This window comes from Ostrinia furnacalis, unplaced genomic scaffold (genome assembly GCF_004193835.3).
Source record: "Ostrinia furnacalis isolate ACB-3 unplaced genomic scaffold, ASM419383v2 OfSCF4239, whole genome shotgun sequence".
Lineage (NCBI taxonomy): Eukaryota > Metazoa > Arthropoda > Insecta > Lepidoptera > Crambidae > Ostrinia > Ostrinia furnacalis.
This window is the reverse complement of record NW_021134478.1, coordinates 306,691-329,933: the sequence shown is the minus strand read 5'-3', so window position 1 is coordinate 329,933 and position 23,243 is coordinate 306,691. Positions and strand designations below refer to the sequence as shown.

The 23,243-nt window shown below is 39.0% G+C and overlaps 1 protein-coding gene across 1 annotated transcript; it reads left to right on the top strand.

The window, feature by feature from the left end:
* The first annotated feature begins 2,760 nt into the window (after positions 1-2,760).
* Positions 2,761-23,209, top strand: LOC114359142 (peroxidase-like). The gene is made up of 13 exons (XM_028313406.1): positions 2,761-2,768; positions 5,083-5,313; positions 10,791-10,930; positions 12,737-12,901; positions 13,115-13,305; positions 13,808-14,000; positions 14,222-14,422; positions 14,727-14,871; positions 15,835-15,991; positions 18,409-18,576; positions 20,055-20,253; positions 21,840-21,945; positions 22,974-23,209. Exons 1-13 carry the CDS (start codon positions 2,761-2,763, stop codon positions 23,137-23,139), a joined length of 2,070 nt encoding a protein of 689 aa, XP_028169207.1. The 3' UTR covers positions 23,140-23,209.
* Positions 23,210-23,243: the final 34 nt, after the last annotated feature.

Sequence of the window (23,243 nt, the reverse complement as noted above, 5' to 3'; positions counted from 1 at the left end):
GAAAACCATTATCTTTACGTCGTTTTAATAGTAACAGAAGTCAAACTATTATTCTTGAGTAATCCGAAGTGAGTAGTCGGCCAGCCCTCGTCACGGCGGACAGACGGACAATTAACCAACCGGCGCTTAGCGGATCGCCTGTCAATGCCGTCTGGGCAGGATAGGGATAAACGCGCTCTGTGGGTTAAGTGCTGGATTACACTATTTACGAAATTGCAACTGAGGAATTGAGTATTTAAATCGTAGGGTTACTGCTGATTTGCCATGAAGTCGATTCGTCACACTTTACAAAATACCTTAAAAGTATCTAATGAAGACGAATTTACCTACCCATATATCGATTTCCGTATGTTCTTCTGATTAATTTCGTTGCGGGTCCAATGACAGTTTAACTTTCCCCCGGGACAAACTTGACCCAAGTAACATTTTACTCCATTTAAGAGTTCACATTTAGTTCCAATGTGTACTTAAAGCATTAGTACAGTTCACTCGTGATGTATAAGCTGTATTATTGCAATTAATTACACCTATACCTGTCTAAGGGACTTATAGGAGTGTAGACTAGTGTAGAGTTATACTTTTATACGATTGTTGGTGTTATAATACTCTAACAACTATCCTTTAGTCAGCCATCTGACTAAGAGCATTATAGGAGGGTAGAGATACGGCAACCGCTGTTTAACGGCCTACTTGTACGATGTTATAGAGCTAGCATTTTAATAGAACACACGTGGTCATTTATAAAGCCAAAGGCTGTTATGTTTACTTGTTTTAGACTGTTATACAGCTAGTAGCTGTAGTAGGACTTGTTTGTGATAATTAAAATAACCTTTTTTTACTATCTGTACAAAAGTGTTTCAATGGTTCGCATGTACACTGTAGGCTGTTAAAAGGACTATATGTGTTGTCCATTAACATCAATAGCAGTTTATTTGTCCACAAGTACTACTCTTATTTGCTTTAAGCTGAACACGAATGTGAATGTGATATTCTATTACACATTTCCCCAAGCCTGTTTTTAGTTGTTCATGGTGGTTCTGTACATGATGCAGAGGAAAATATTATGCCTGAACCTGAAATTTCCCTTCAAAATATACCAGATATCAGAGTGTGATGATTGCAGTTCTTGTGATAGTGAATACCATTTTGATTTGGACAATTATTTAACCTTTCGCAAAAAAAAAAAAGAACATGGGCTATTGAAAATCGTATTCCTCATTCCGCTTTGAATAAATTGTCAAGCATAATAAACGAATTTAAACCGGGAACACTACCGTCTGATGCTTTAGGTATTCATACTTGACTATTAGTACCTGGGCTAGGCGATTTAACGGACATTAATAATTTTTATTGCGGATCTCTAAAATTTCAGTATTTGAAAGAATTAAAGATACACAATTGACCTGAACTAGGTACATCTTAAAGCTGTACATAAGTTCACATTAGAATAAATTTATAGACATTAGCGCTGTAGTGGTACAAATGTGGAACTTCATATAGATAACAGCATTCTAACAGAACACATGTGAACCTAATATACGCTCACCGCATTAAATTGGAGTTATAACAGTTCACATAGCCGTATTTCATTTCCACCATTTTGTTCTACATAACCTAAAATATTTACCAAATAAATCTCCAAAATTAATGCAGATTTATCACAAAATTCGCAGATAGAGCGATTGAGTTTTGGTTTCATGTTATAATTAATTACCGTAATATAATTATAATGCCAATCCAATATCAAAAACTGAAAATTGTAGATTTCCTCTCAGCCAGTTTTAAATATTTTAAAATGAATATCGCGTTTTTACAGAGGCGCGTAAATATTTTAGCTGTAAATATGTATACATTTCACGATAAAGTTGCATTCCCAATGGCATTAACATTATTAAGTATTTAAAACCCGTGTTATTATTTGCATAAATGATTATCCGCCCGAGTTGTTTCCCTCTTGGCACTCACGTACAAATACCAAACTAATATTAAAATGTGGAAATAATTTAAGACACACGTGAACTTTAGGTAGCATTGGAGTACTTTTGTCGGACTTTATAACTTTGAAAGCTGTGCATTTAGCCACTTGTTACTCTTTATTGTCCTCACGTACGTTGTATGGTTCACACTGCGTCCCATATAGTGCCGTAAGTCAGCCTTAAGTACGATGTTACTACTTAAACTGCTATTATAATGCTATTATACTGCTAATGTACAGCCATAGTGAACTTAAAGCTATCTAATTTGTGCCCAAACTGGTTCTATAAAAGCATTATAGCAAGCTATACAGCTCGTATACAGCTGACATACACAGCTTGTGGAGTACATGTGAACGACTATTGAACTCTTAAATGGAGTAAAATGTTACTTGGGGACCTTCATTGGTTGGGTTTTTGTGGCGGTCAAGCTGTAGATCCTGGCTACACAGGAGTTGCAGTGGTGGGAACGAGAGGTGGGAATAGTCCCGTTATCTCGATTCCGTGACGAGTCGACAATAACCCAAATCGTGGTGTTCTGACTGAGTGGTCTCAATAATGAAAGCTTTATATTTTATTTCCGTTAGTCACAATTGTTGTCCTTTACGAACATGGCATCTGAAATGGCAGAAAATGTTAAAAGAAAAGAAGAAAAGTTATATCTGTCTCGGACAACCAGGTTGATCCTAAATAACTAGAATAAAATGATTTTTCCATTTGAAAAAATCCTGGATTCTCCAGACCAAAAACTTCAATTATTATTCTTACTACAACAGGCCACTAGAACATGGAGACGTAAGTAAATAACTAAAATAATTACCTAAGTATTCGTTCGTTCGTTCCAGCCGAAAGACGTCCACTGCTGGACGAAGGTCTCCCCCAAGATTTTCCACAAAGACCTCCAGGCTCCTCCATAGCTCGTAGAACTGATGGCCGCTGGGGCAGAAAAGTTCTCGAGTGGCGACCATGAGCCGGAAGACGTAGCGTGGGCAGGCCTCCCACTAGGTGTTCATAAGTATAGACTGCACAAAAGCTGCGCGCAATTCCAGTAAATTACAAAAGATATTCAGTAATTAAACAAGTGAACCACTGTTCAAACCCGTGTTAGTGCGGTTATCTACTACTAGTTCATTAGTCGGCAAAAGGCTGTGTGCAGTCGCTGTGATTGATCTCCGATAAACAAACACCGCTTTGATGTCGCCGATAGCTAATTACGATACAAACTAATCGCTTTTGATATAGTACCTACCTACGTAGTCTGAATAAATAATTCAGTAATTCTAATCAAAGTTGGTTAAGTGGCAAAACCTGTTCACTAGATTTCCAATGATTTAGTTTGTCAGTGACTGTTAGCAAAAAAAGTAAAAACTCGTTGAACATTGGCTTAAAATGATATTTTCACACTAAATGACAATTTCTACAAGTGTTCAAAGCCCTTTTATCTCTATCCCAAAATTATTATAAGTCTGGGGATTCCATAAATATAAAAATCTTTTCGATCCTCTTGAATCTGAACCCAAGAAAATTCTGCTTTAAAGATTTAAAAAATGCCTAATTACAAAAGAATTTAAAATTTCAGAAACACATTTTCAAAGGAATTCCCGATCTCATGTGTAAGGTATGGATTACACAAACGGGTCCCTTTTATCGACATCTTTGAAAGAGAAGGGCCTTACTGCTAATTGGCCTAAGACGATTTGCTCAGTCTCCTCGAAGAAACCGATCAGGTGGAAGTACACTTAACATTAAATTGAAAATTTCGACAGGTTCATCCAGTAGCTCAGTTGGAAGAGAAGTCGCCAGGCAAGCGAAAGGTCGTGGGTTCGAGTCCCGCCTTAGGTAGATCGATTTTCAAGTTCTTTATATTCCGACATTTATAACACTTAACATTGTCCTACATTCAGCTTGCTGCATTGGACCCTGAGCTATTGAAAAGTCTTAGATGGAAATAAAATTACAGAAATAGTTTCATCTTATACGCTCCTTATTTAGTTCAAGGTGTTCCCCATAAGAATGTATGTTAAAAGTCATGTCATGACAGAGGTGCACTTAGACGGTATTTTTAATGCAAAAAAGAGATTATGATCGGATTTATCATTATTTATTTATTTATTTATTTATTCATTTGCAATAACATATTCAGCACATACAGGTATACATGCATTCATCATTACAACGAATCTTAAGTAGTTGACTTGGTGAAACACAGTCTCATACCCCCTTATTAATAAAAGTAAGTTACACCCTAGTTGAACTCTGGCTAAAATTGGCATTTAGTATGGAAATGTCACTTTAATCCAGAGTTCATCAGTCAAAGTCAAAATTTCTTTATTTGCATAAATATTAATAGTGCTTACAAATCGTCAAATATTTTGCTCTTAAGGAGCCTCTCTCATAGGTTTAACTTTTTAACTATAGGTGCGTTTGCGGTCAAATACCTGCCTTGGCTAGCATAAAAAAAAAAAAAACTTTTTATTAATAAGGGGGATAGAGTCAAAAGATCCTTCTTTATAAGTTACAGGAATAGTTATCTAACTTAGTAACTTTAAGCCGATGATCTTATTTATCGTAATATCTTTACACAAATTATCCAGATTAGTTTACTCAATAATCTAACCACTCGGTAACCCCCAAACCGCGCGGTAACAACCTTGTTCTATAATGTGATCAAAAGCGTATAGCAAAATTCGATTATACAGGTGTATACGTACGCTAATTTATCATACGCGCGAGACAATTTCGTGTGGAAATGAAATTAAGCGCCGCCACCTGTCGCTCGGAAGGACGTCCTGCTCACTGCGACAAGACGGTATACGCAATGCAACACACGATCTTACAGTGACGTACCTGCTGACGTCACTAATAAGGATATTGTATAATAAGTAAAATTCGTCCTGCTCACTGCGACATAGGATACGCCATGCAATACACGCTCGGCTCGCAGTGAGAAAACTTGATAACGTAACTAACAAGGAATCGTTTTCTTAACTAAAATTCGTCTTTCTTGATTGATTCTTTTGATTCTTCTATTAAAGAGGAATTTAATTATAATAATTAAGTATTTCATCTCACTGTACGATCTTCCTCTTTGTTGTAAACTTCGGTCTAGGNTGAACAAGGACCTCATAGACACCGTGAAACGCCTCGACATCCCGGATCTTCGAGACCCTGGCGAGCGCTACACTCGACACAACAAATACAACCCCCTCCTCTACGCAGATAGAATTGGCACGGTTGAATTTGTGAACAAGCGCGAGCGCAGCAAACCACTTGACAAGCGAAAGGCTCCCACCCGCCCAGGCCTACTAGGGTCCTGCATTCACACCACCACGCCTGACACGTAAATGCTCACTTACGGAATGTGCGAACACATTGTCCTCATTGCCCCTGATAGGGGAACTAAAACTGCGCAATCTGCGAGAAAAATATCACAGAAACAGTTCCACCAACCAAATGATCCCTCTCCCAAGGACCGGTACTCGGATATGAACTATACCCCTAGTGTAATTACTTGCAAACTGTAATAATTTATAAGTAGCTTGTAAGTACACACTCATGAACATGTACCATTAATTAGACGAATAAAAATAATTCTATTCTATTCTATTCTATTCTATTCGGTCTAGGATTCCAGTGAAGATATTTCCCACCGCCCCACCAACATCGTGCACTCGCTAGAAAAAGTGTACCAACTTCGTTATCCCATCCATGGCGAATTATGTAAAACTGGGAAATATGCAGCTAACTACTTTAGTCGCTAATCCAAGACTTGTTACTTTCGTTACATGTTAACTAACGTTAACTTCAGTAAGAAGTATGTATTATAGACGTTTAGGCGACGACACAAATGTCCACAATGGCGAAAGTCATTATTTTTACTGAGGCGCAAAACTGAAAAACCAAGGCAGTCTCAGACTAGGTGTATAAAACGAAAGGATTGAATAAATAAAGAAAGCCTCTCGGGGATAGAGTGCCATTCCATGTATTTTTAAGCTAACATAACTCTGTTGCTAAGTGGGACTCTACAGGCGTTATACGGAGATCAACGTCGATTTACATAGAAGAAACGTTCTTTTGGTACCTACCTAACTTCTAAATACATATAATTCAAAGGTGACTGACTGACTGACTGACATAGTGATCTATCAACGCACAGCCCAAACCACTGGACGATCGGGCTGAAATTTGGCGTGCAGGTAGCTGTTACGACGTAGGCATCCGCTAAGAAAGGATTTTACGAAACTCCACCCCTAAGGGGGTAAACGGGATCCACGCGTACGAAGTCGCGGGCGGCCGCTCTAGTAGTAAATAAAACACGTTAAGTAGCCTTCACAGAACAGTTGTTAAGTTGATGAGTACTTTTATTAAGATCTTAATTAAAATAGAACAATCATATTCATGAATAAAACATTGAAAATTTTTAGACTGCTATCGTGATTAATATGTTTTGTAATTGGAATAAAATCAGCATAAAGGATAGTGCCAGGGTCTGGACCAAGTGCTGCCCAGAATCAACCCATAGTGCATTTTGTTCCTCAGACCAATACTAATGTGTAAACCGAAGCGCACTGCAATTTATCCCTGGAGTTAAGAGAAAAAAGATTTTTGTTTTGAAATATTTACATACAAAATATCATCGATGTATACGTACTACGCATAAGATTTCGCGATTTTGGCATTAAATAACACTCGCTATGTTGAACTTAACCATACTGCATCCGTACACCTTACTTAAGTGCGACTTAGACATTCTTTATAAGCGATCTAGCCCTGTTGCAATAGTTTGATTACTTGACAGAAATCATGATTTCCAAAATGAATCAAAAAGCTTTAGTTCTCTATCCTTGCGAAAAATCAATTTATTGGTGTATTACAATCGATTATTGAAGTTATTGTAAGCTAAAACTTCTTGCTCTATTTTGGAAATAATTAATTTCGGTCAACTAACCAAACTACTGCAACAGCGCTTGATCGCTTATAAATAATGTCGAAGTCGTACTAAAGTAAGATGTACGGATGCAGTATGGTTAATTTCAACATAACGAGTGTTATTTAATGCCACAATCGCGAAATCTTATGCGTAGTAGGTATACATCGATGATATTTTGTATGTAAATAATTCCAAACATAACTCTTTTTTTCTCTTAACTCCAGGGATAGATTTCAGTGCGCTCCGGTTTTCAAATTAGTATAGGCCTGAGGAACATAATGCACTATAGTTTCATTCTGGGCAGCACTTGGTCCAACTTCCATACATGGATTGGCACTGTCCTTTTAATTCAGTTTTACATACTGTAAAATCGATTGAATGCTATCATTATCAAAAACATTGTATGTTATTGATAATGATATTGATGATATGATATTNACTTGCAAGGGATATATTTTGCCGATTTAGCTGCTCTTTAAAACTCAGCGTCATGGTGTTTCAGAATCAGCGTCTTGTATAAAACTCACTGGCCGACTAGCGAATTCACTTACGCATGCGGCATAGCGCGTTATTGTGCGACGAAGTGCGGGTGCGTTCAATCAAAACTTCGCTTGTTTTGCATCCATGTTGCATTCAATAGATATTTTGGTTTATGATTTTATGATAAAATTTATGGGGTAAAATATTCGAAAAAACCGGATTTCAAAGTCAAAATCCGGATTTTTTTATAGCCTCAAAATCCGGATTTTTCAGATATTTTCGAATTTCGAATAATCCGGATTGCAATCTCTAGTTATAAGCGAAGTAACTAACACGACTTTCTTTTATATATGTATATATAGATATAGATAGATATGGCAATATTTCCTATGTTTATTTTTGAACAAAAATTAACCATTTCCGATGGCTATGTATGTTTTAAACAACTATATAGAGTCTATAAACTGACTGTAATTTAAGTGAAGGAATAGATACATAAATTTTGCACATTCATTATCGATTGAACATGATTAACGGCCACACTTTTTTGCCCAAATGAAAAATGGCTAATTATAAAATTAGGAGCTATTATAGAGCGGATATTAAAAGCAGTAAATATGTGCAATATAAATGGAAGATCCAGAACATTAGCATAGTGTAGTTGGGTAGTGTGCACTGGGTGGATAAATATGTGGCGTTTAATGTGCGTATTGTTGCTGCCAGCGGCGTTTGCGCAGGTTGTGTACGACGCGTACCTACTTTGGAAAGCCAATCACAGACTCGAGGAAGAATTTTCTGGAAAACCTAAATGCTACAGGGTACGTATTTTATGTTTGCAAATCCCACAAACTAATATTGTAGCATGAATCGAAACCCTTAGTGGAGCAAGTGTCTACCAAGCAGTGGATGTCGGAACAAAGGTTCCTCTTAGGATTATCTCTGTGTATGCTGATGCCTTGAAAAACTATATATATGTCTAGTATCCACCTACGAAGAAGAAAAATGACGGAATAAAGATTGTCTTAGGATTTTTTGCCTATCACACTGTTACATTTTTTGCAGTAACTGTTTGATTGATTGATTTTTGGTGAAGCATATGGGGTCATGAATCACCAGAATGTAGTTTAGTGGATTACCTATACTTTTCTATTGAATAACTTTCGAATTATACATATAAGAAGGTTCTAGTGAATATCTCAAAACTTTCTTTACATTTCAATAAATTGACATTGGTGTTTATTTAACAAACATGCAACCAATAACAGCTGGCTTCACTAATTAACTTAGTAATTATCTTTATCATGAAACCCTTTTGCATTCCGAATAAGATAAAAAAATGTCTGTTTAGGGCACTTCTTCGAAATCGCATTCTTCGGCTGATTCATATGAACAAATTTCAAATTCAATTTTAGGTTTGTAAGATAGACTCATATGAAAATAGGTACACCCAATAACATATTTTTGGATAAGGGACTCGTTTTTGTAAAGTAGTTTTCAAGATATCGACGTTCAAATATTTTGTGCCCATATGAATCAGAATTTGTTACATATTAATCAAAAACAGAAATAAAATTTATGATATTTATGTACAATTGGCTCTAAATTAAGAAAATAATCTTATTATAACAAAAACAATGATCTGTTGTTATGAAAAAATGCAACGATTCCACAATAATTCGTGAAAAAACATTTTTTTGAAACTTTAGTATACATCCATAATATTTTGTCATCATCATAATCATTTCAACTGAACATAAGACTCTCCCAATGATTTCCATAATGACCGGTTGGTAGCGGCCTGCATCCTGCGCCTTCCTGTGGGAGGAGGTTCTACACTGAGCTTTCCGGCACGTAGCTTCCACTCCAGAAACGTGCTATCCCATCAGCTATCATTTCTGTATACTATGTGTCCTGCCCATTTATCACTTCAGCTTGCTAAAACATCGGACTATGCCACCATGCGACTTTAGATCGTTTACGGATCTCCTCATTACAGATTCGATTGCATAAAAAAACAAGCATAGTCCACTCCATAGTACACTATGCAACTTTGTGGTTCGTAAGCCTACAGTGAGAGGCCGCTTTTCAGTACAATTTGTCATCACTGATAAACACACACTGGATGTAGACCTTTATCTTATGGCACTAAGGTATTTTAGATGACTCTACTGAGCTGTATCACTTATCCAAGCTATTGTTGTTAAGACGTCCACCTACAAGGTGAAGAAGGTGAGATGAGCTTATAGAGGTTGTAGCAATGGCAATCAGTTAATCTCGAAATCATTGGAGGCCTATGCTCAGCAGTATATTATTATGTGCTATGGACGCCATAAGTGTAGCTGAAATAATAATAAAAATAAATAAATCGTTGGGCAATTTCATACAGCGCCATTTAGCTACAAAATAAGCAACGAATATGCTTGTGTTATGGTTGCTAGCTTAACGGATATACTACTTATTTACTGTTTAAACACAAATTATTATTAACATAAAAATGATAAGGTTTTTTTTTATTCATAACAAGACCGCAATCGCACCTGGTCTTAAGTGAGATGCAGTCTGGGATGTCATTCTTAGTTAAAAAACCCTTTTTTGGTGCTTGAAAGACCAAAAACTAATTTATTTTATGATTCATATAGGGCCCTGACCATATGAATCACGCACAGATAAATCAGTTTTTTGCCTAAAATCGAGCAAAACTCGTCATACATACAGACTACAGTGTTGTCATTTTTCTACATGATTATATAACCCAAAAGCATCACAAGAAAGACAGATTAGATTTTTAATGCAATAATATAATTTTATAAAGTAGGCATTGTAATCAGCATGCCACCTGAACCAAGCACAGATGAATCAAGTATTTGCCTTCGTCACACCGGGTTCTAAGCCAACCAGCTCCACGTCTGCCTTCTAGCTCATCCGTTGCAAGATGGGCTTGCCTCCACGCCAGAAACCAGACTCTCATGACTAAAACCTGACCAGTTATGGTCAAGAACAGCTCACGCCATATGAATCAGTATTTTATGCCGGACACTGCTTATTTATTTTTTTGCGAACAAACTAACTTAATTAAAATTATGACACATTTTATTTGTAGAAGGACAACTCATTAGCTTTCGAAATAATTTTAATTTATATTGATATATCAAAAGGAAAATGCTACATCAACCATTTTGTTCCGGAAAATGGCCAACGGACACACCATATGAATCAGAGAATCACACTTCAAATATTTTTATTTTGTATAAAGACAGCAATTATGTCAAAAATGTAATTTGCGCCAGATAGGGCTATAGCTAAGCTATACGAAAAAAAATATTGCATGCCATTTTGTTAGTTGGTTACAGAACTATACCCAAAGACATCGAAAATTTTGCCTCCGAAGAAATACCCTTTATCATCAGGCCATGCACCATCACCGTGCAGCCATGCGACGATCACGAGCGGCGCCGGGTGGATGGCACGTGCGTGAACCCCAAGTACCCGTCCAGGGGAGGTTCGCCCACGCCTCTGCTCAGGATGCTACCTGCCAAGTTTGGCGTCGGTGAGTTGATGAAAAGACACGACACCCTAACCACAAGCTTATCAAGAAAACTACTCGTCAAAATCACCCCATAAATAATCTATAATACAGAAATGAATCGTAAAATGTGTTGGGAAGCGCATTACTCAACAACGCCTGGACAGATTTTACCAATTCTTTTTCTAAATGTTCGTTGAAGTCCAAGAATGGTTTTTACGGCGAGAAAAATTCGAATAATTTCCGGGAAAACCTTAAAAACAGCCCTTTTAACTCGCGGGCGGAAAACTGATAAGTAGATAAAAAAAGCACTGAGACGTACAAATTGGTAGAGCAATCTACATCACTTTTACATTGTTACACCTCAATGAGACACAGCAGTTGCATATCTCAGTCAACGTAGCAGGAACACGTAGAGACAAGAGCAAACGAGAGGAGAGAGAGAGAGAACCCACTCATATCAAAGCTACGGAGGACACAACCCAAAATATTTTCTCTGTGAACAAATGCGACATACTATGACTCTACAACTGCGTGGAATCAACAGAGTCGACATTTTCCGAATCACGTGCGAACGATGCAATCTCTTATGGGACGACATTTTTCCCGTAGTCATCATCATCATCATCTCAGCCATAGGACGTCCACTGCTGAACATAGGCCTCCCCCAATGCTTTCCATGTTGTCCGGTTGGTAGCGGCCTGCGTCCAGCGCCTTCCTGCTACCTTTATGATATCGTCGGTCCACCTTGTGGGTGGACGTTTTCCCGTAGTGTCCTAGTGTAATCTTACCAAAAATTCTAAATTACGTGTTTTAAAAAATTTGTACAGTACCCAATCATGGAATTTTTCAGAGCCGTCGCACGCAATAATCAAATCAAACATCCTTTATTAGCATATACATGTATGTACTTTCGATCTAATTCAATATTACGAGCTACATGACTATGAATTACTGTGTAATTAGGCGATAATTAAAATCCCATTTGCGCGGTCGTTGCATGCCGCAGTATTGCATCCGCAATCATCATTTTATGTGGAACATTTTTTATTACGAGTACTTTGAAATGGCGTATTGAAGTCGCAAACACAAATAAAACTATATTGAAAAGAGGTCAAGTTACTCGCAGACGTAAATAGGTTAGTGATTTCAATAGGTTCTCTGGAAATATTTTCCGATTCGAAGATTCTTTCGCGAGGACTACAATATTTTGAAGTATCTCAGGCATATTTATTTAGCGAAAACGCGAACAGTGCTGTGGATTTATAAGACTTTTTTTGTTAATAACACTTTTTGCACCTTTTATAGAGTATCTAGTCATGTTCTACAACTAACTTCAGGAGTGCGGCAAAAGACCACACATGCCTTCATCATATTGTGTTCCGCTTCTGCACACTACACGTGACAACATCGAACTAAGAATGCATGGTAAATTCAGTTTACTGCTCCTGAATCGAATGGACCTACTACTGCTATTTCTATTTATTTATATTAACCGGCAGACAGTGGTGACTGAGTTTGTTGCGGCGCTTCTTCTCAGCACTTGCCAAATGTTGGTCTCGAAGCGCTGGTAGGGTAAAAAGATTATAAGACTTGTAGAGGCTCCTTAAGAGCAAAATGACGATTTGTAAGAACTATTTATTAGTCTAAACAAATAAAGAAATTTTGACTTTGACTTTGACTTTAAGAAAACGCAATTACCTATAATGTTTTTTTTCAAATATTTTAAAACTGCAAGTCCTTTCCTTTTAAATAAAGCTCTAAAATTAATTGAAAGCTTGATGTTTTAGCCAGAAAGCTACTAAAACCTATACATATTATGTCAACCAGGCAACAACCTGCGCCCCTCGTCGGACGGCTCAGACCTGCCTTCAGCTAGACTCCTGCGCACCAGACTGCTCAGTGATGGCTACCCCCAGGACCACGACTTCAGTACTCTCGCCACGCACATATTCGTGTTCTCAATCGTCGATTCAGTGGATTTAACCGTTTTGCGTAAGTGTTAATTACCTACTTGACATAAAAATAAATGTAAATACATAATGAGACTGAAAGCATATAGAGGTAAAAATTAAGATAGATTTGATTCTGGTTTTGGAAAAGGGGAGCATGCTCGATGCTCACTCACATTCTGTGAGAGGTCGAAATTCACGCGGGACAAATCGCAAGCAACGGCTTCTAAAGGTACAAAAATTTTCCTTGTTCCAGTGCGCTACGCCGTGGCCAGCGATTGCTGCGCCGGGAACACTCCCAATCGGGCTAATCCGCAATGCATCCCTATCCCGGTGCCGCAAGACGACCCTTACCTGCGCCGTACTGGGGTCAGATGCATGAACCTCACCCGCTTCGCCACCTACCAGGAGATGGGCTGTCTGCCGGACACGCTGCCTGCTGAAAGGGTGAGCATGTCTCAGAATAACAATAGACAATATTAAGCGTGATTCATATGAGCCGCATCTCATCTCATCAGTTTACCGCCGACCAGGATATGTGTCCAAACGCAGTTTCTAGCGACATCAAGCAAGTTGTCTCTATCTAACTGCGCTAAATACACCCTTGAACAACTTCAACCGTCACGTTATCAAAAGAAAGGCATGACGTGGTTGTGGTGACGTGCTCATTGAACATGATTGATCACAAGTTTATTTTGATTTAATTTAACAGTTACTTATTTATTTATTTATATATTTTTGGGAAACATACAGTTACAATATAATTTAACTTAGGTGCAGTAAGAAAACACATAAACCAATTAAGTTTCCACAGTTAAATATACACGTAAAGTTGGGCAAACCATTATGAATAAAATGTTGTTGTGAAAAATATAAACTTACGGCTTGATTACAAAAATAAGACTTGATACTACATTGACAGAATCTTTGTGTCTGTTTCATTTACCAGTATGCTCTACCAACTCCGCTAGAAGACCTGTCAATAGTGTATGGTTACACTACGGAGAGAGAAACACAGATCAGGGCGTATGAAGGTGGTCTACTCAGATCCGAGAAAAAAGACGGAGTCGAGAGACCTCCAGGAACAGCACCCTTCTGTGTGCTTAATAGAAGACCAGTTGAAAACGCCTGCTATGAGTTTGGTAAAATTTCTTTACCTTTTTTTATCCACAACGAAGAAGCTCTAAGAGCGCTTTCACATTTAGGCGACTTTAGCAGCGTGACAAACGCGCGACAGACGCGCTGCCGATAATTTCATACTATTATGCCGCGCTGCTGTCGCGCTTCTCACGCCCTAATGTGAAAGCGGCCTTAGCCTGCATCTCACCTTTGAGTGTCTTTTTTATTTCATTTGGTATTCAAGGTGATTCCTACGATGGCAACGTCCTCTCCGGTATCTACTTGACAGCCATGTGGTTCTACCGGGAACACAACCGTTTGGCTCGGAAGCTGGCCGAGCTAAACCCGTGCTGGTCCGACCAGCAGCTGTACGAGACGGCCAGGCAGATCAACATAGCGCAATGGCAGTACATGCTGTATTATGAACTGATGGGGCCTATTCTTGGTGAGTCAAACATCTTGGAATGTGTTCTCTGATTATTAAGTTGTTTGTAAGAATAGTCAAAGGTTATGTGTAGTTACTGGTATTGTAAGAAATATCCGATATATCTCATTAGATTTCACTGAAGTATCCATTGAACCTCTACGGGTAACAAAGAAGCATCATAAATAAAGATGAGAACACGCTCAAATGCCTTTGAGTCTTTATCTGAACTATTTAGACATGTCTCTATGTAAGGTTACAAGAATGCTCTCCTTATATTAATCTTCAACACAAAATTTTAGTCATAACCATGTCCTTATTCAAGGATACCAAAATGCTCTTCATGCTGGAATAATCTTCGACACCGACGGTTTCGTGAACGACTTCGACGAGCACTACAAGCCAGGGGTGTACCACGAGTACGTGATCGGGACCCGCTGGTTCCACACCTTCCAGGATGGGAGGACTGAGTGAGTACCAGTTTTATTGGAGAAAACATCGTATATTGCGCATTGAGAGCCACTTTTGCATTATGTAAAGCAAATTCAAATAGTTTATTCAGTACATAGGCCCTTTCCAGGGCACTTATACATACACGTCCAAAATATAGCTTGCCCTACCACCACTTCGAGACAACATATGGGCTGGTGCTGAGAAGTGGCGGAAGAAACTTGGTCACCTTTTTCAGCCTCTTTTTTAAAATCCACGCACTCTTGTCATTTAAATGAAGCATAAGCATTTAAGCATAATAATAATGTAACAAAATCAAAATCCATTTATTTGCTTGATAACATCTCACGAAATCGAAATCGAAACTTATTACTTATCCGGTATAACAATTCCAAGGATTTTTATTAATCTACATGATACCTATCTATTAATCTACATGACAGCAGTGGACGTCATTTGGCGAAACGAACGAACGAACGAACGAACATGATACCTATACTAGCCAAAAACCTATAGCTTATTAGGACAAAAGCAATTCTTTGTAATATCTTCGAGACGAGATTTGATTCGGAATTTTGTCTCTCATGAAAGTATTCCTAAGCTATTGTTGTGTGTGGCCATTATTTATATTCACTGAAAACAAGCTCTATTTACTGTTGGTCTTGGCATTCCTGGAACAATCTCTTTATTCTATTTCCAATAAGAACAACTGCCCGCAGGAAGATTTAATGAAATACTGACAAAGCCACTCTTGTAGCTGAGTTTTGGGCTGACACTGTGTGTGTAGATTTGTAATCGACACGACAAGAACAATAAGGTTTGGTTGCACCCACCAACCCACCCTAAGACTGAGTTGCACCACATAACTTTGACCGTAAGTATAACGATAACCGGCGTATTTTGTATGGAGTTTGACAGATTTTTGACGTTTGTTAAAGTCAAAGTAAGATGGTGCAACCCAGCCTATGAATATCTTCCCACAGCCTGTACAGCAAGAAAGGTGACTACCTCGGCACCCGCACCACAGTAGACGACGAGTTTCGAAGCGGTATCCTGGAGGTGAACAACACGGAAGCCGACCTCACGCAGGGCGCCTTCCGCCAGCCCGCCGCCAAGTTTGACTACGTCATCGAGCCTGACGTAAGATTTTACACCAAAAACTCTAAGTAAGAAGCCGCGCACTAGGCAGCCTGGTTTTCGTAGCCTGGCTCCTACATTTGCCTTGTCACGCGATCCCCATTCTGACTGCGGACAGCCAGTAACTGCGTGAGTTTTAATGCACATTCTATTGGCTGCCTAGTGCGCGGGCTGCATGGAGCCAGGCTGCATAGTGTGCTAGAAGCCTTATACCTACTACTAGACAAGTTATAGCCAGGCGTAAGATGCGTCTCAAAAACCTCTAAATAGACAAGTTTAATAAAAATTGTCACGACGCGGGAATCTTCCAGTTGCTCCATTATACAAAATGGACATGTCATTATTATGAGCTACTTACATTTCCTCATGGGCCGCACACTCCACATGTGCTCTTCTTGCTCACACACAATCAAAATTAGTTTCTGATAGCATTTCAAACTTAGTAAACAATACAATGTCTAATCTAGAGATTGGCACTTAGAAATAGTTTCTGCTGTATAATTTCCTGATGCTGCTTGATTCGGCTGCTTTTGATATAGCCCTTTGAATCGCCCCATTTCCAAAGGCTAGCTTTCAATCAGCCTGTTCATTAGACGTTGAGTGAGCTTATAGTTAATTTGACGACTGGGCTGGGCATTCTATGGCAACTGGCGCATTATGCACGGGTTAGCCATTTGATTGAATGGCTGGTTTAATCAGTTGATTGCGACATAGGATATTATTACTATCCCTCTCACTTAATAACGTATGTCGCTACAACCTTAGCATTAATACTGGTCTGTATGTAAATAAATTTATGTACAACTAGCGGCCGCCCGCGACTTCATACGCGTGGATCCCGTTTTACCCCCTTCATCTATTTTACGCGGTTAAGATTTTTTCATGCAAATGTTTTTTCCCGCTAACTCCCGTTCGTGGACTAGCAGATACAGCGACTTGTTTTAGGTAGGTAATAAACAATATTTATTCGATGGGTCATTAGTGCATCAGGCGAAGAGTTATTATTTGACAATGAATCGAGGCATAGTCATCACCAAATTCAAAGCATTTTATAAGAAAAACCGCGTCGTAAATAAATCAACACAAGTCATTACCTTACTTCATATCTCTAATCAAAATTTTGAATTTGATTTTGATTTTCAATCTCTATGATATCTCGATTTCAAGGAACCGTCACCCACCTCCTTAGTCGTCGACTTCTGGCAATCTTGTTTGGCAATACTAGTCGCAATGTAAATAAACAAAACTTTGATTAGTTTTTGTTTGACTGACGATCCGGCGTCCCTCATCCTCGAATAAATACGATTTAATCAATATCGAATGTTTATCTAAGGAAGCAGAAGTTTGCTGCCGGCCGAAAGAACCCTTAAGGCGCAGGCTTAATTTTCAAGTAGTCACCAATTACTTCAAAGGCTTATTTGCCGAGATAAGTTGATGACAACGTTGCAAACGAAATAGAGCAAATATTGTTCGCAACTAAGGTACTTTCAATACCCAACATAATTTGAAGAGCAATGTAAATTGTAAATTCGATTGTTCGTGTGATGAACACAATCCTTGGAAATCGGGTTCGAGTTATTATTACGCTATGTTAGCATTGTCAGCAATACCCGAGATTGTTGAAGAAATGCTTAATTATTTTAACAAAATTCCTTTCAAGTTCCAATCCTTTAAGTCTATAAAAGAGATATGTAAAAAACATATTCATATAATTACAAGTAATGGAATTAAACAGTCCATTGATCCATTCTTACAAGTAAATTAGACAGTAATTATTTTTAAACGACTAGATATTATTAGACTACTTTAAGTAATACTTACAAAGAATATTTATTACAGCTGAATATTTATTTCATATCATAAACAATTTCTTCTATTAGGGAAATCTAGGCCGGTTTCATAACAACAAGTTCTAAAAATAGAAATCCTTACGGGAACTGTTTTTTCGAGGAATATTTATTAGCAATCGAGTTGTACGCAAATACTTCTAAGTAACTAGACAAGCTGTTCAGAATAAAATATGTGTCACTTTGCGGGCGTACGCCTATCTACCGCTGTACCTAAAATACGTGCGAAAATCTGTACTAAATTACTAATATTATAAATCTGAAGAGTTTATTTAAGTAGTTGAACGCGGTAATCTCATGAACTACTGATCCTATTTTAAAAATTACAGAAGTTACAGGACATAACAGTTGTAATTCTGAAATCGCCTCCAGCGTTTTTATATGCCAAACCAACCGTGCGATGTGGAAGTCATTGGGGGAGGCCTATGTTCAGCAGTGGACGTCCTGTGGCTGAAATGATGATGATGATGATGTTTGAAGCTACTTCGCTCCGTGAAGCGATTCTCAAATTAAAACTGACACATTTAAGCGGGCACAAAAAGTAATCATAATAATGTATTGTTATGCAAATAGATAGCAGAGCGTATCTTCGGCGAACTGCAGACGGCGTCCGACCTGAGTGCCATAGACATCATGCGTGGGAGGGACCAGGGCCTCCCGCCATACAACGAGTACCGCAAGCTATGTGGAATGCCGCCGGCGCACTCCTTCGAGGACCTTCACGACGCTATATACCCTGACGTGAGTATAGTCAGGGCCTGACGTACCTACAGGTAACAACAGCAGAGGGTTCTGATCTAAATACCATAGAGATCATGCGTGGGAGAGACCAGGGCCTCCCGCCGTACAACGTGTACCGCAAGCTATGTGGAATGCCGCCGGCGCACTCCTTCGAGGACCTTCACGACGCTATATACCCTGACGTGAGTATAATCAGGACCTGACGTACCTACAGGTAACAACAGCAGAGGGTTCCGACCTGAGGGCCATAGACATCATGCGTGGGAGGGACCAGGGCCTCCCTCCTTACAAGGAGAACCGCAAACTATGCGGCATGCCGCCGGCGCACTCCTTCGAGGACCTTCACGACGCCATATACCCTGACGTGAGTATAGACCAACCGACATTATAGCTCGTAGGACTGATGGCCTTTGGCAAAAAAGTTCTCAAGTGGCGACCACATACCGGAAAATGTAGTGCAGGCCGCTCACTCGCTGTACCGACGATCTGTTGGTATAGGTATACCCAGACGGGATTATAGAGCTTAAGAGACCAGGAGTCAGGACTTGTAAATACAGTTCAGCACATCCTTACCACCAAGTGACGATTGGTTTCGAACCGTTTCAAATTAGTAAACTGGAGATCTAGATTGTTTTATGATTAAAAACTGTACCAATACTGATGAATCTTGAACGACCACGTTCAGGATTTCAGATCATTACAATTGCATTATTTAATACCTTCGAGGAACTTTAGCAACAACACTGGCTGCCGTATTCAAAATTTTTCCAGTCTGAAAAGTTTCTTTCAGAGATATTAAAGTGTATTAAGTACCCATAAAGAATGCTAAAGTATTTATGACGCAACTTCTCTGTACAAAATTAACAAAATTCGAACGCAATAAAAGATATCGAGTTGTTTTAATGCCGAAAGTTTTATTCACAACGTTTTCTCGGAAACAAAGTGTTCAGAGGAAATCGACGGAATAACAGCCGGCGTAAGAGCGTAGGAAATAAGGTGTCCGTCAAACGACACGGCCGACCTCTGTGTCCGGGTCATTTATAGACGAAATGAATAAATTTAGTTGCCCGTGTAGGCTTGGATAATTTGTTTGCTTTACCAAATGGATGGGTATTCTTTTCGTTATCATTGAACAGTTATAATAGAGAAACATGGGTCTCAACGCGACATTTTTCTGAAAGGTTAATTAGTTCTTACAGCATGACGTTACGGCTGTGTTTTTACAGATGTGGTCACTACTGAAACCCGCATTGAAACCTGTGTTACTCCATTTTAATTGCAATGAAACGCGAATGTTTCAAATCTTATATTCATCAGTTGTTTCGATAATCTCAAAAACAACACTAACCCCCTTACTTATAAAAGTTACACGCTCGTTGAACAGTGTCGTTTAGTATGAAAATGACATTTTAAAACAGTGTTCAACAACTGTGTAACTTTTTATTAGTAACGAACGAGGTTAATCTTTTCCTCCACAGAAAGTGGAGCAAATGCGCCGTATCTACGAGGACGTTGATGACGTGGACCTGATGACCGCGATATACAGCGAGAAGCTGATTAAAGGCGGCTACGTGGGGCCTACGCTGTTCTGCATCATGGCGCGAAACCTGGTGCAGTGGAGAAAGTCCGATAGACACTTCTTCGAACATGGGGACCTGCCAACTTCTCTCACGCTACGTAAGTTGTATTTTGGACTTTGCTGACGGCGTTAAGTTGCTTTAATATGGGCTTCGCTATGTCTATAGGTCTAAAGCCCGGTCCGTGAGCACGTAGAATTTCGTCCAATGACCCCTAGCTACCTATCCTTATCGCTCGGGTGTAATTATATTGCTGTCGCGACTGTGCGACTGGCACCCGCACTGAGTGTGCGAGCGCAACAGCAACATAATTACGCGCGAGCGATAAGGATGGGTAGCTTGGGGTCATTGGACAAAATTCTACGTGCTCACAGACCGGGCTTTAAAGGTCTAGCACTTAACCGAGTCAGTGCATGAGGTATAAGAGCGGCACTGAAGAGGTGACGTTTGACATATTATGACGTGACAGAGCATACAAATCCGAAGCACATTTGAAATCTCGCTGACGTTTTACATCACAAAAACACCCTCTTATATCGCTCCCATTCATCAGACATTGACTCAGTTAAGCAATACACCCACTGACATTAGGCTGATTATTAAAACTGCACAAGTACGTAGGTATGTATGTAGTGTTCAAATACGGAAGAACTTTTCCTTCTTCGCAATAGGCTAGTTTCCTAAAAAAATTTTTTTAGTCCGTAATGTTTAATATCAAAAAATGTTGGACACATAATATATTTTTATTTGTCAATCTAACAAATAATTACTAAGTTATGGTGCGTTGAAGTTCCGCACGACGTCACAACGTGCGGCTCTTTTATGCAAGCATTGACGTCACGGGCCTCTTCTTATGAACTTTGGCGCGCTTTATCTCTTTAAATTTTCATTTGTTTGAAAAAGTGAAAAATACGTGTAGAGTATTTTTTGATAAGTTAACAGACGGACTAATTAAAACTCTTGCTTTTTGACCCAGGAAACATCCTTATTCGAATAGGAACTTGTCACACGCCGCACGCCCGTATTCGCAAACATTACTATTAGGTCTCACAGTGCGCGTGGACGCACAGCGTCACACACGAACCAATCACAGAGCGCTATTCAACACTGTGCGTTCGATTTGCTGCTTCACTTAAGCAAGTATCGTTTGTGATTACGGGCGTTATCTAGCGTGATAGTTCTTGCGTCGTTTTTAAACTAATTTAGGTTGTCCGTGATGTTCAATTTCCTTTTACTCAACAAACACCCAAAACCTAATTATCTTGTTTTTGCTTAGAATATTTAGTTTGTTTACAGTAATCAACATTTTGATAGTATTCATCACTGTCTAGAATGTATTATCTCTTTGGGATTAACTGATTAGCATAATAATTATCTACATTAAATTAATAATGTATTTACATTCCTGCATAAACTAACTGGACCGACGACCTGATAAAGGTAGCAGGAAGGCGCTGGATGCAGGCCGCTGCCAACTGTGCGATGTGGAAGTCATTAGGGGAGGCCTATGTTCAGCAGTGGACGTCCTGTGGCTGAAGTAATGATGATAAACTAAGTATTTATCGTGCTTTTTTATTTTAAGTTTTCAATATATTTATAGCTCTGTGTAAATATAGCATAATATGCGATATGACGTAATGACGAACCCAAAAAAGAATAACATAAAAGTGATGAATAATATTTTAGCTCAACTGAACGAAGTTAGAAGAACAAGTGTCGCAAGACTTCTGTGCGACAACGGAGACCGAGTGGACACGATCCAACCCCGAGCCCTGCACAATGCTGGTCACGGGTAAGTTTCATGTGAAACAAGTTTCAGACTTTCAGAAGTTCATCAGACGTTCCAATTCATTCACTAGACATTCATCCAGTATGTGAAAACCAATCAGTCAACCTGACCACCTTCAAATATCCTCAACCGTAATAACTTTTATTTTTAAACTTAAATGAAGATAGGTCTCACAAATACGATTGGAAACCAAGAATTGGAATGAGGCCCGGTTTCCACCAAAGTGGAGAGAAGAGGAGATGTGATGCGTTTCTTCCGCCACTTCTTTTCAGCACCATCCCATATTATGTTGTCCCGAAGTGGTGGTAGGGCAAGCTATATTTGGAACGTGTATAAGTGCCCTGGAAAGAACTGTACTGAATAATCTGTGTACTATGTGCGGAAAACGCAGCGTGGGACGTCTACCACAAGGTGGACCGACGACATCATAAAGGTAGCAGGAAGGCGCTGGACGCAGGCCGCTACCAACCGGGCAGCATGGAAAGCATTGGGGGAGGCCTATGTTCAGCAGTGGACGTCCTATGGCTGAGATGATGATGATGATGATACATGTGGCCAGATTACTAGTCTAGCTTGTCAAAATGATATTGAAGCAACAAAAATGTAGGTACAGTACTTGGGTCCTTGAATTTCAGGGCAACTTTGAACTAGTAAGAAATTAATGCATTAAACCCTAAAAGCATTTTTTTAAATTACTTGAATTTACAGTAATTCAAAGATCTGTATAGTAACATCCTAGACTGCATCTCACTTAACACCAGGTGCGATTGCGGTCAAATACCTGCCTTGTCTAGCATAAAAAAAAAAACTGAATGGTAAAAAATTATGCACTAATGTATTTTTTTCCTGTTTAACGTTAGATACCCTGAAAAATTCATAGTTACCCAAGACTACTGTCGACTGGACGATGGGTAAAGGCACAAACGTTTTCCATCTCCGGGTAAAGGAATGAAGTAATACCTGTAATTTATACCTTATTTATAGCAAAACAATCATTTTCGTGCTAATAGTGTTTTCCTCTCAATTATTAGAAACGAGATAGTGGACTGTAAGGACATACCTGGGATAGACCTGCGCCACTGGACCGACCACAAGTGTGCTGCTGAAAAGAAGGCTGAAATACAGAAAGAACTGGATGGAGAGAAAAAACCAGCTGAAGTCAACGAATGGGGAAACTACTTACCTTACAAGAAGTAGTTTATGTTGAATAGCCACATAAAAATAAGTGTTTTTACTTTATTATTTCTTACAATCAAATCAAAATGCAATAATGCTTATCCACTTCATTTTGATTGAAATAC